Source organism: Peromyscus maniculatus, chromosome 3 (assembly GCF_049852395.1).
Source record: "Peromyscus maniculatus bairdii isolate BWxNUB_F1_BW_parent chromosome 3, HU_Pman_BW_mat_3.1, whole genome shotgun sequence".
NCBI lineage: Eukaryota > Metazoa > Chordata > Mammalia > Rodentia > Cricetidae > Peromyscus > Peromyscus maniculatus.
In genome coordinates, this window is record NC_134854.1 from 70,591,071 (window position 1) to 70,604,973 (window position 13,903).

The 13,903-nt window shown below is 40.4% G+C and overlaps 1 protein-coding gene across 9 annotated transcripts in view; it reads right to left on the reverse strand.

Moving 5' to 3' along the window:
• Lmbr1 (limb development membrane protein 1) overlaps positions 1-13,903 on the reverse strand; it is a 128,276-nt gene that overhangs the window by 24,006 nt on the left and 90,367 nt on the right. For 7 of the 9 annotated variants that reach the window (XM_042273295.2, XM_042273294.2, XM_076566720.1 and 4 more), the window contains 4 exons: positions 8,616-8,696; positions 3,764-3,840; positions 3,156-3,233; positions 174-247 (listed from right to left, as the gene is read on the reverse strand). In XM_042273295.2, coding sequence (XP_042129229.2) covers positions 174-247; positions 3,156-3,233; positions 3,764-3,840; positions 8,616-8,696 — 310 coding nt within the window. The remainder of the gene's footprint in view (positions 1-173; positions 248-3,155; positions 3,234-3,763; positions 3,841-8,615; positions 8,697-13,903) is intronic. The other 2 variants (XM_076566718.1, XM_042273296.2) reach the window with 1 other exon arrangement.

Sequence of the window (13,903 nt, forward strand, 5' to 3'; positions counted from 1 at the left end):
TTCCCAAAGTCTGAAGCCCACGGGGAAAACACAACACAACAAAAAGCCACGGAGGCTTGAGAAGGACTGACTTGCTTTCCCTTCTAGACAAGTGTCTTACTAAATTGCCATTGTCCCAAGAACTAGACAGAAACCTTGTTAACAGACATAACATTCAACTGAAGAAAGGATACAAAATCAGAATGATTTCAAGTGCAGCTCCCACAAAGCCAAAAGTGGAGAGAGAGGCGCTTCCTATCCCAGGCCCCTGCAGGGAAGACACTCCTCAGAACCAGTGACACCATTACACAAGACAGTTCCAATTGGGAACATTCAACACCTTAGAATAACATGAATCTTCCAAAAGCTAACTGACTTCATAAACTCAGCAGCATGTTAATAATTTCAGTAGGTTCAAAAGAACCTGACTGACCTCAAATGTACTTTTAAGTGGCTTACCAAAACGATGCCATTATGATCACTGCTATAAAATAGAACCAACTGCTATTTGAGAAAAATGTCTTGAATGTTCTACGGAGGTTTTTTTAATAGAATAACATATAGTAGTTTAGAGTAGAATATAGAGCTAAACCAAGGCAGAAGCAACATATAAAAATTATGCCATAAAGCCTGCCCAATTTAAGATATACTTACAAATGTTTATCCAATTTCTTTTTCTCAAATTTTCCTCAATAATTCAGTTACAAAGGTGTGACTGCTAACACTTTTTAAAAAATTTAAAGTAACTTTAACACAATAAAAAGCAGCGCATAAATTTTTATAAATGTTATCCTAGTCACAAAACCTACCTTTACTTAGACAAAACAGAATAAATAATGTTCAGATACTGGTAACTGACAGCAAACATCATTCCCCACTAAAAGAGGAACAATATTTTCAAAGCTTACTGATAGAGATTAAAAGATAATATCTGAATGCACATCACCATTCCCCTGGTCATTTTAAACTACAATAGCAGAATAAAGCAAAATGCAGTCACACCAATAAAATATCAAGCAACAGATAATATCACACATTATATATACACTCTAATTTGGACATAAAGGAATAAGAATAACCACGGCAATTCCATACATGAATAAAGTGATGGCATAGGACTTACCATCTTCTGTCATTCAAGAGAACATGAACAATGCCAAGAGCAAGTGGTCAAATTTTGGACACACTACCCCAACTTGGCACCCTAGAAAGGTCCTTTGTTGTAAGGACTGTGTTCCCTAATCCAGAGAAGAGGAGCTTCCTCCTCCCTGAAAGCAGGACCCAGAAGCAGTGGAGCATATGATTTAAGGAGCAGCTCACCACACGCTCATGGTCCAGCATGCCCACCACTGTCCACTCCTCAGCAAATGGAAGCTAAGCTTTCATAAATTTTTATTAAATAAATTCATCCACTTTTCTCTCATTATGCTTTTTACTACTAAGACCTCCACCATGAACCCTGTGCTGGATAAGAAAAAGATCCTACTTTCTTCTCCTACAAAGGTATATTGGCCAAGATAGAAAAATGCTCGGGAATATTCACTCTCTCAAGACAGACTAAGGGAAAACTAAAAAGTGCCCATACATTTACACAAGCATGCAGGGAGCCCTGGAGATACAAGTCACTACACTGTGCAATAAGGAGAAGACACAAAATACACCCTGTTCTTCTGCACATTAAAGTGGGGTGAGAGTCACCAGAAGTCACAGGTGCAAAGCCCAGCTGCAGAAAAAGGTGTGTCCTTGGCAGAAGGCACTCCAGTGAGGACTGCTGTTGAAACAAGGGTGATAAAAGGTGGCAGCAGGACCCAGACACACTGATGGTTGGGGAAATCAAGAAAATGGCTAAAGAAATTAAAAGCAGGATATCTTCATCTCAGATAAAAAGAAAGGAATTAAGACAGGAACTGATTTTTTTTCCTATGGAAAAAAAATGGCAACATCTGGCTTAAAGAGAAATTTGACATAGTAAGGTCAGCAGGGTTTTAAAGTCACCACTACGGGGACTGGAAAAGCTGCTGACCTAGGAAAACAAAATGAACTTCAAAATGTAAATCCACTTTATATGTTCAAAAGCTACCAGGTCTGATGGCCCATATCTGAAATCCCAGTACACAGGAGGTAGGAGTAGGAGGATCAGACTTTCAGCCATCTGTGGCTCCATAGGGAGTTTGAGGCCAGGCTGGGCTACATGAGATCCTGTACCAAAATATAAACACATACATGTGTGTTTACATGCACAAGCCATATGTACATACACAGGCATGTGAGCATGCATGCAGATATGCACACACACACATACACACACCACCACCACCACCACCAGCAGCAGCAGAAGAGGGGAATTTCCAAACTTTATAGACACCTAGAAAAGTGTTGCAAGCTAAAGATAGTGGCATGCATCTGTAACCTCAGCACTTAGGAGGCTGGGCAAGAGCACTGCAAAAGGATGGCAAGGTTGACAGTTTGTCAACTATAAATATTTAATGATATATACTTTCCTAATAGAACATATATTCAAATATATGCCAGAATCTAATAAAATCATCAACTTTTTTATTTGGGATTATTTTTGAGACAGGGTCTTAATGTGTAGCCCAGGCTAGCCTTGAACTCAAACTCACAACATTGAGTCTCTTAGGTGCTGGGATTGCATGCATGTGCCACCATGATTAGTGGAATCATCAATCTTTAAAACGGATAAAAGTTAACTCATGAAAACAGCCCATCTGGACTCTCCTCCAATAACCCACATTTTAAGCAAGTTTCCTAAATTTTGTGATACTCCTGACACACAATTCCCTTCACTTTTCCCAATATATAACAAATTTGTTAAATCTAGATGATCTGCTCTTTATACATCACTATTTTTTGAACATGCATTTTCTTTAAAGAATTACAAATAAAAATTTCAGTAAAAATCAACATCAAGTCTGACACTGAAGTCTATAACCTTGGTACTTGAAAATAATGCCCTAGAAACCAAAGTGTGTGTGTGTGCGTGTGCATGTGCGCGTGCGCCCGTGCCTGTGTGTATGTGTGTTTATTGTGAAAGCCCTTTATTCAGAGAAATTCATAGGGTTTGGAAAGTTTACATCCAGAAAGGTGTTTTCAGGAACTTATACAAAATATTCAGACACACATCTAGAAAGGCTTTTGAATGCATTTAACTTTACCCTTGTTCCCTTTGGCATTGCAGTCTCATCAACCAGCAGACAAAGAATGTTACACGCCACCAAGAGGACCGAAATGGACTGCAACAGAGAGGGAGCTGTCAGGTCTGTTTCCAACACTGCTTTTGACAATACACATCACATGTGTCTTTCAGAATGGGGGACGGTACAGCATATACAAAACTCCAAGACAAATTCCAAACATTTTATAAGTTATCATTTCAACAGAAGGTAACAATATGGATGGATTTACTATGTAGACTTCTCAGTGAGAGGCCCACAGCCCCACAGACTCTACCGGGGTAAGCTTTACCACAGCTCACCTTAGAAAGGAATCCCACTCCTGCAGCTTTGGGAGCAGCAGCCATGCTTTATGTTTTCTTAATTCTCCTCAAGCAGAACCTGCAGTTCCTGCTGCATGATGAAGTGCAACCTTAAGGATCTACCTGACTGTCATTCATTTCTACTTTTGCTCTGCTGAATTTTTACAATCGATACAGACAGATTTTGATTCTGTTGACAGAAACCCAGTTTACTGGGAACAGCTCAGCTAAGGGAAACACTAAACAAAAGACAATGCACTTTATTTAAGGCAGCAAGTAACTTCTTACTGTTTCAAAAAGAAGTAGAACCATAACAGCAGGATACACCAAATTTCTCTCCCACGCTGAAGCCTTTTTTCGCCTCTCTATTAGAAAGAAAAACAAAATAAAATAAAAATTTCAGCAATTTCAAATAATTCTCTCCAGGTCCTATTTTTACCACACCTCATTATATTGTAACCAGTATACATTACTTTTTGTTTTCAGAAAAACATAAATTTTCAGATACATTGTTTTTTATTTTCCTCTATAAACTATAAAAATCCATTTAAAATCAGCATACTACATTAAAAGTTCAATCCCATGAATCTTAAATTTCAGCTTGGTAAAGACACTTTTTCTTTTAAGGAACTATATTTATATTGTTAGTAAATAGCTCACTTTTAAGATGAAGAGCATGTGTACTTGATACACATGCATATACTGATATAGGCAGACATTTGAGTGAATAAAGGAGTGTGAATGACAATTCCCTCTCATCTCAGGTCCCAAGGCTGAACATCTGTTTTCTAAAGACTATAAGGGAACTTTCCCTTCTGGTTGAAACAAACTACTTTATACCACAGCCATCCCATACACTAGGGAAGAAGAATTAAACTTGAAAACCATCTCGAGATGTATTAGAGCAACAAGAAAAGGGAAAAAAAAGAGGCTGATATTGTGTGATGTAGAATGGCATCCATTCCCAGCAAGGCATTTTTCAATATGGAGTTGGCATGAGCCCAAGAATCTGAGAACTCAAGGGAAGTCAAGAGACAATGAATGGCCTGAGTGGCTCAGCAGTTCAGAGCACCTGCTCCTCATCCAGAGTGCCTAGATTTGGTTACAGACTCACATTGTATGGCTCACAACTACCTGTGGTCTGTGTTGATGTCTGTGGCTCCTGTCATCACCCAAGGCCATGAGGATGCCTGGGGTCTGGGCTGCCATATGTGCCATGTTGGTGCCCAAAGACCATGCCATCACAGAGGCTACCCCAAGCTGAATGGCCTACACTGCCACCTGGGACAATGGAAGCATGAGGGCCTGAGCTGCAGCCCAGGGCCATGTCTGTGTCCATGGCCTTATTATAGCCAGAGTCTGTGTTGACATCCATGTCATCTGTTGCAATCAAGGGCCATGCAGATGCCTAGGAACTGGCCTAGCACCTGGGGCCATGTTGATGTCCAAGGGCTACCCTGCAGCTGGGGCAATGCTGATCTGAGTGGTCTGTGCTACCACCAAGGGCCATGGAAACATCCAGGCCCCAGCTGCAGCTAGGGACCATGTCTGGGTCCATAGTCCCTACATAGTCAGGTCTCTGTACTGATGTCCGTGGCCCATGTTGCCACCAAAAACAACAAGGATGCCAGAGGTCTGTGCTGCCACCTAGGGCCATGCTGGAGTCTGGGGACCATGGTACTGCTATGCCCATTCCTATCTGAGGGCCTATGCTGCCATACTGAGCCATGGTGACAACCAAGCCCAAGCTGTTGCTGATGGCCATATCTAGTGGCCTTGATGCAGCTGGGGTCTGTGTTGATGTCTGTTGCCCGTGTTACCACAGGGGCCCTGCTCCATAGCCACAGGATCTCCATAACTCAGGGCAACAGCAGGATATCTGAGAGGAGATTCAGTGAGGGTACAGCATTGATGGTGTACCAGATGTCAGAGGCCTTGAACCAGACTAATAACTCACTACACAACGAACATTTGCAAGTAAAGCTAATTAGACAAAAGAGCATACTGCATGATAGACTGCAGCTCCCAATGCCACTAAGATGAATGAAGAGGCAATAGAGAGGCAGGAAAAATGGAGGAGGGAAGTGTTTTTGTTTGTTTGTGTGTTTAATATTCTTACTTGTATTTTTTATTTTTATTATTACTTTTAAGTTTTCCTTGCGGGGAGGAACTACAAGGGTGAAGGGCAGATATAGAGGGACTGGGATGAGTGGAACTGGGGTTCATGATGTGGAATTCCAAAAGAATCAATAAAAATTATATTTAAAAAAATGATAAGATAATGACCAGCAATTTTTCAAATAATGAAATCATCAAGCCACAGCCACAGAAAAAAGAAGAGAGAGAAAGGCAGGCAAGCAGGCATATACACATGTGCACAAGCACACACACACACACACACACACACACACACACACACACACACACACACACACAATGTTCAGGACCCTGAACTTCTGATCATGGGAAGTACAATGGCTTTGAGGGACAGTGAATAATACAAACCTAAATGACCTCGCTTGCCATCTTGAAAGTTTCTAGAACAAGATGCGAGGCAAAGGAACCAAAAAGAAGCTCAGCTCATCCCTTAGCTGGAAACATAAAATGTGAGTCTGAGAAGACCAACTACCTGAAGTCTTAAGAGACAAGACTGCAGGACAAAGTAAGAACACCAAAACTCTGCAAAGGGTCACCTCAGACATGACTTTAGTCCATGGCCAAAGATAAACATGAGGGACTAGTGCTTGACAGTTGCATGGGTCACAAGGAGAGATGCCCCACAGTGGAGCAGGTGTCCTGGAGCAGTACTATTCTGGCCCAGCCTAATGAGATTTCAAAGCCAGTAACTGAGTTAGTTATCTGCATTTTAAACCCAAGTTCCTTCCTCACAGGGCTGAAAAAAAAAAAAAAAAAAAGCCAGCATCCCCAAATGTCTATTTTCCCATCAAAAATTGCCAAGCATGCAAAGAAGCACGAAATAAAAACAGTGAAACAAAACCAAACATTTTTAACTTATTAAGAGCTAACAAAGATGTCACAATTCATAGTAAAGAGACTGGAAGTGTAGGGTTTCCACTGTTGTGATATACAACACTATGATCAAAAGAAACCTGGGGAGAGGGGTTTACTTCAGCTTACAGTTGTAGTCCATCATCTAAGAGAATCAGGACAATAACTCAAGGTAGGAGTGTAGAAGCAGAACTGATGCAGAGGCCACAGAGGAATGCTGCTTACTAGCTTGCTCCTCATGGCATGTTCAGCCTACTTTCTTACACAACTCAGGACCACCTCCCCAAGGGTAGTACCATCCACAATGGGCTGAGCCCTACCACTTCAATCATTAATTAAAAAAAAAAAAAAATGCCCACAGGCCAATTTTAGTAGAACATTTTCTCAGTTGAGGTTCTCTTTTTCCAAATGACTCTAGATTTAGCTCAGCAGTTCTCAACCTGTGGGTCTCAACCCCTTTGAGGGGCGCTAAGACCATCAGAAAACACAGATATTTACATTCCAATTCATAACAGTAGCAAAATTGCAGTTACGAAGTAGAGACAAAAATAATTTTACAGATGGGGATCCCCACAACATGAGGAACTGTATTAAAGGGTCCCAGCATTAGGAAGGTTGAAAACACTGCTCTAGATTGAAAAATAACAGACAACCATCACAGCTCTCAGAGAGGCTATCAAGATGGCTGAGTTGGCAAAATACCTGCTGTGCAAGCAGGAAAACCTGAGTTTGATCACCAGAATCTACATGAGAAAGCCTAGTATAATGCACATGCTTGTAATCTCAGGACTGGGGAGACAGAAACAGGAAGATTTCTGGGACTTCTGGCCAGGCAGTGTAGCCAAATCAGTGAGCTACAGATTCAATAAAAAATAGATTAATCATGAAAAATCTCAAGAAACAAAGTAGAAAGCAATCAAGGAAGAAATCTGGTATCAACTTCTGGCACACAAAGGCACCCACAGGTGAGCACACACTCGAGTACATACATACACACACACACACACACACACACACACACACACACACATACTTAGAGTGCTCTCATAACTATATTCCTTTTTTTTTTTCCAGCAGAGTTAGAGGAAACAGCAATTAGCAGCATGAAGATAACAGGCCCAAGCAAAACTGAAAACCAGTGTCTGAGAACAAAATAAAGCAGTAGGAGTTAAAAAACAGACCAGACCTGCAAAGAAAGGTTGAGATGAGTAAAACAGCAACAGAAACTATCCAAAACCAAACACAGAGAGAGTCAGCCTTGAGCTACAGCCAATCTGCAAATAACTGAAGTCCCTGAAAAGGGTAACAACATAAAGAAGAAAAGAAAAATATTTTAAATTAACAGCCAAATCTTCTCTAAGTTATATGAAAAGTATAAATTCTCACATCCAAGAAACTTGATGAACCGAAGATCAAGAAAACCACATTAAGGTAGATCATAATCAAACTACCTTACATCAGTTGTAAAAAAGACATCTTAAAAGCACATTTTTAAAATCACATTGACAGAGAGGTTTTTACATATTATTTCTCAAAAATAATGCAAGTGGGGCTAACAAGATGACTCAGTGACTAAGGGTCCTGCCACCAGCCTGACAACTCAAGTTCAATCCCCAAAGCCCACATGGTGGAAAGAAAGAGCCTCGTCCTGCAAGTTGTTTGCCATCCTCCACACTCACTCTGGCATGTGCAGCTACACACTGGAAAAATCAACTCAAGTGAAGAGACAAAAACCCAACATCTTTGAATATTAACGTATTTGAAAAGTAACTTTAGGGGCTGGAGAGATGGTTCGCTGGTTTAGAGCATCTGTTGTTCTTGAAGAGGACCAGTTCATTCCCCAGCTCCCAGAAGGTAGTTCACAGCCTCTGGTAACTCCAGTTCTAGGGGATACACAGATAGACATGCAGGCAAAACATTCATACATATAAAAATAAATAAGCCTAAAAAAGTAATTTCAGAGAATATATACTTACCCTCTCCCATAAGAAAGACCAGTCAATGACTCTGAACACAGAAAGTTTTTAATACAAACTAAACTTTCATATATTTTCATATGTTTTAAGACTATTTTACAGTCTTTTAATAACTAACCAAGATCAACAAATAAATCCAAAAAAAAGTACAATACCTAATTTTGTCTTAAGGGTCTTTACATTCTCAAGTTCTTGCTCTAATTCCATTATGTTGTATTCCACTGATGAAGACAGCCCTAAAAAAGCAAAAGTATTTGTAAGTGTAGCAGTGGAAGCCTTACACTGGACAGCAGGTAGACCACTAGTTCAAATACTAAACATTTGGTAATCACTGACAGCTGGGAAGAACAAATATAGCTGTGAGTCACATAAAAGCTCACTAGTTAGAGCATCGGTTCTCAACCTATGGGTTGCAACCCCTCTGGAGATCAAACAACCCTTTCACAGGGGTCGCCTAAGACCATCAGAAAACATGGATATTTATATTATGATTCATAACAGTAGAAAAATTACAGTTATGAGCAGCAGCAAAAATATTTTTTTGGTTGGGGGTCACCACAACATGAGGACCTATATTAAAGGTCTGTGGCATTAAGAAGGTTGAGAACCACTGATTTAGAGCATTCAAGCTCTTGATGACTGAAAACCACGTTTCTTGGAACAGTGTCTTTCCTTGCTTGATCTATTATAATTTTGTTTTCATGTGCTTACTAGAACAAGAACAAGGAGTCAAGACCTTCCGCTCTCTAGTTTGCTTCCCTAAGACAACAATTATCACCAGTGTGGCTGGTGCTTCCACAACTTTCTTCACATTCATATTTAACTTCTGTCTTACATATGGGTTTTCTCATTCATCCAATTTCTTAGACAGATGTCAAACCAGGCACATGAGTTGACTGTCTGCTGTTGCCTGTCAATAAACATTCCCAGCAGCTGAGTATGCAGACCACAATCTGGATGTGCTGCAACTTCACTCAACATGACTTCATTTGTCAGGATCTGGTGAACATTCACATGTCCAGTTCATTTGCTTCTATTATCTTTGTGAGACAGATTTCCAAACTTCAGAATGGTGGGCCATTTATAGTTTTAAAAGCTTTTTCAAGTTTATAGCTCTCAAATGTTTTTATGTACTATCATAATTCAAATTATTTAGCTTTTAAAAATCCATATTTTCAAAATGCCTATATCTTCCCTAGCACTGGATGTGGCCAACTGTTGAACTTTTGCACATCTTCCTAAACGCATCAGATCCCATCTCATGTTTCTCACATGGATTTGCTCCACTCCTACGTTCTACTTGTCTCTCCAATGGTTTATGCACAGTATCTTTCTGTTCCTTCTGCTTGCTCTCTTAAATCCTGAAACAGATAAATTTCAAATGTGCCAGGTTAGGTTTCCTCTACTGTTAAGGGATTGTTTTCATCATGAATGTGCATTTAGTTGCTAAGGGTCTGTCTCCCTTATTATATCTCTAAGACTGTTACATTTTTCTTGTAAAACTTATTTTATCATTTCATAGTGATCATTTTCTTAAATGTTCTGCAACCTAAATTCTTTTTTGAGAACTTTTTTATTGTTGTTGTTGTTTCGAGACAGGGTTTCTCTGTGTAATTTTGGTGCCTGTCCTGGATCTCGTTCTGTAGACCAGGTTCACCTTGAACTCACAGAGATCTGCCTGGCTCTGCCTCTGGAGTGCTGGGATTAAAGGTGTGCACCACCATTGCCCAGCCTTTTTTGAGAACTTTTAAGTTTACTTCTTTTTTTGAATTTTACTTGCCTCGCATGTGTGTGTGTGTGTGTGTGTGTGTGTGTGTGTGTGTGTGTGTGTGTGTGTGTTTCCCTGTAGTCATTATCTAGCTAAATCTTATTTGAAGTTTAATCTCTATCAGTTTAGAATTCATTAGTAGCTGTTAGGTGGTGGCACATAACTTTAATCCCAGCACTTGGGAGGCAGAAGCAGGCAGATCTCTGTGAGTTCAAGGCCAGCCTGGTCTACAGAGTGAGCTCCAGGACAGCCAGAGCTGTTACACAGAGAAACCCTGTCTGGGAAAAAAAAAATTCATTTGTGATAAGCAAATGAACTTGACTCCCTACTTAAAATAGCAAAGCAGTTCACAGGATAGGCCAACAGGAAACTTTCCAGTAAAGGTTAGCCCTGGATAATACATATACAAGCAAAACTAAATGGACTCAGAAGGTTATATATGCATTTGTGCATAAGTGTATGTATTTACATGTAATAATAATAATAATTAAAGAAGATATCATAAATTTGGGAGGGTGGAAGAGTTGGAGGGGGAGATAGAAAGGACCAGTAATGTAGATGCAATGCTCATGTATGAAATTCTCAAAAATAAATAAAACTATTAATTTAAAAAAAGAGCATATACAAGCAAGCAGAGAAAGAAAGCAACTGGAAGCCCTAGTGTCAGGAATCCTGTTACAGCAGTATGAGGAAGAGAGAAAGCCCTGAATGAATGAAGTCTTGAGTGACTGTGTATTGTTGATATGGGTGGGTATAGCCATGTCAAGGACCACAAAGCCTCAGAGCCATGGGAAAATGAATAGCAAGGCCTTCCTTCCTGGTCCAAGTGCAAATGTTGATTATGAATGCAGAAAAATGTCCACCATAGCTTTCCCCCCTCAGCAGCCTGAAGACTGCTATCCTACAGAGACATTCCTACTCAGATTAACTAAACCTGCCTCCTTGTTCAGCTATACGAAATAACCCTGCCTCCCTATTCAACTCAATATAATAAACACACTGAGTTTTTTACTTGCTTTGGATTCCCCATCAGCAAGACCAGTTCAACATAATACAATTTCTTTCTGTGCCTGTCTTTTCTTCATTGAAACTTAGAAATAAGAAAACAGGCCAGTGTCAACAATAAGTAAATTATAAGAGGTAAGAATGTCAGAGACCCCTTCAGCCAGATCTGTCTCTGGAGCCTTGATGAACACAGCACAACCTAAATCAACCTATGAAAAGTCAACCTAATCAGTCACTAGACTCCAGAATGAAAGCTTAGGAGTGCTTCCTTCCTCAACTAGGAAAGGTGAGAGGGAAAAGGAAAACTGCAAAGCTTTGGCTTTATTGGAGAGAAGGCAAGCAGGACCTGTTCTTCCATAGCCAATTCACCTATTCCATTCAGTAAAATACAGTACCTGCATTCAGAATACTCAGTACATCAGCTTTCCACACAAGCAGGACCTGTTCTTCCGTAGCCAATTCACCTATTCCATTCAGTAAAATACAGTACCTGCATTTAGTACATCAGCTTTCCACATATTTGTCTTCGTTTAGAGTGAATTTTAAACATTTTATCCTTATCAGAATGAAGTGTGCACAGAGCTCAGTGTCAAGCATTTACTTGGACTTGTTTCAATGCCTGCTTCTTCATAATGCCCCCTCACTAAGGGGTGTTTTGCTGATCCTTCATACCTCATGGTGGCCAGGAAGCAGAGAGAGAGGAAGGAACCACAGACAGAATAACCTTTCAAGGACATGCTTCCAGCTTCTTGAAGCTAAGAGCTACCTTCTAATGTGGTGTTTCTCAACCTGTGGGTCACGACCCTTTTACAGGGGTCACCTAAGTCCATCTGAAAACACAGATATTTACATTATGATTCATAACCATAGCAAAATTACAGTTATGAAGTAGCAAGAAAAAATAATTGTATGGTTGGGGGTCACCACAACACAAGGAACTGAATTAAAGGGTCACAGCATTAGGAGGTTGAGAACCCTGCTCTAATGTTTGCAGCATCCTGCAAACTAGCACCACCAGCTGGAGCCTTTAATGCATCTACAGCTTCAGCTCAGGTTTTGGGAAGTCTGCAGCAGTTCTCAGTCTTACCCATGAATATCTCCTTGTCAATGATTTGTAAACTGTGCAGGATCCTTGTTCCTAGTGTTCTTGCTGTGAATACATGTCTGTGCAGTGTTGGAAACATGGTGAGCATTTTCAATACCAAAATTCACATGTCAGATCAGAACAATTTCTTAATCCTGTCATAGATTTTGTATATTTTTTCTCTTAGCCCTATCTGGAAGAATGTCTTGTTAACTAGAGGCTGGCTCTACTGAAGGGTCTCTAAAATTCTTACCTCTTATACTTCACTTATTTTTGTCATTCTGGCTTTTTTTTTTTTTTCTAAGTTTCAAGAACACCTGTCGCAGGTGATAGAGCCTTGGCCTTTCTCATGAAAATGGCCTTCTTGTCCATGTCAGGGTGTGAGGAGTGGTTCATTCTTCCTCCATGCACCCCATATCCACATGCCCACGCCTGCTTGTGTTCACACGAAAGGCTTTCCTCAGTCACCAGTCTTGGTTGTTGGTGTTTTAAGAATGAAACTATGAGAAATAAATGCTGGTTTGAACTTCAGAAAAGATGAGTTTCGCTCATAAGAATCCAGTGATTCCCTATTGCTAGAGCTGCAGAGCTTTCCTCCAGGGCAGGTTCCTGAGAAGAACCCTCCTGACCTCCTTGTCAAATACAGTTCAGCTGTACAAGTAGAGAAGGATGGAGCCTGTGTATTTTGTCTGTAAGCATTCCCACCCTTCTGAGATGGACAAGGGGCACATGCCTGGTACCTTGGATGGAAGCAAAGAATGTGGAGATGAAGTCACTTCGTGGCAGTTTTTCAACAAGCTCTCCCTTTCTTAGTTCATACTTCCTCACCTGGTGGTGCCACTTTGTGACTTTGGGGGATTCTAAGGTATAAATCAAGCATAGGTGACTTAGGAATGGGCTTCTTTTGTTATGTTAAACTGGCGAATTCCAACATTTTCATGCCTGCTAAATTCCAAATTTTTATTGTGGTTTTTCTCCTTGGAATTTTCTGTCCTCTTAGGTTTATGATTCTCTGAAACTCACTGTTCTCATCTGTGGATTTGCATGTACCTATCAGGATGCTTTCCAGTAGGTCACAAAACTCAAAGCAGCTTAAAGTAAGGAAGCAGTTTCACATAATCAGAATGTAGGAGACAGCAAGTCTCCATGTGGTTTTCCAGTAGCTCAACAGAGACATCAAGGGACTAAACTAGGCCTCCCACAAGCTAGACTGGGGTGTGAGGAGTGGGGCTTTTCCCTGTCGGCAGGACAAACCAATGCGTGGACTGTTTATCCACCTGGCCTTTACTTCTTCTTTTCCTTCCTTCCCCAGTTACAAGGACTTTTGTTGATTCTTTCCTCGGGTTCACGGGTACTTCAGTGCTTACCTTCTCTTTTGTAGTTCTCCTCCTGAGATAGATTTTTTTCATTATAATATCAGTATAAACAGCCTTAGCCTACAGCCTGCTTTTATGTATAGAGTACTGTGTCAAGGTAAAATCTCTCACCACCACGTTAGCTAATCATTTCCTTACTGCTTCTCACCCTTTCCTCCAAATACTCGTCTTGCTGACATTTTATTTCAAGACGAATGCTACATTTTTCCT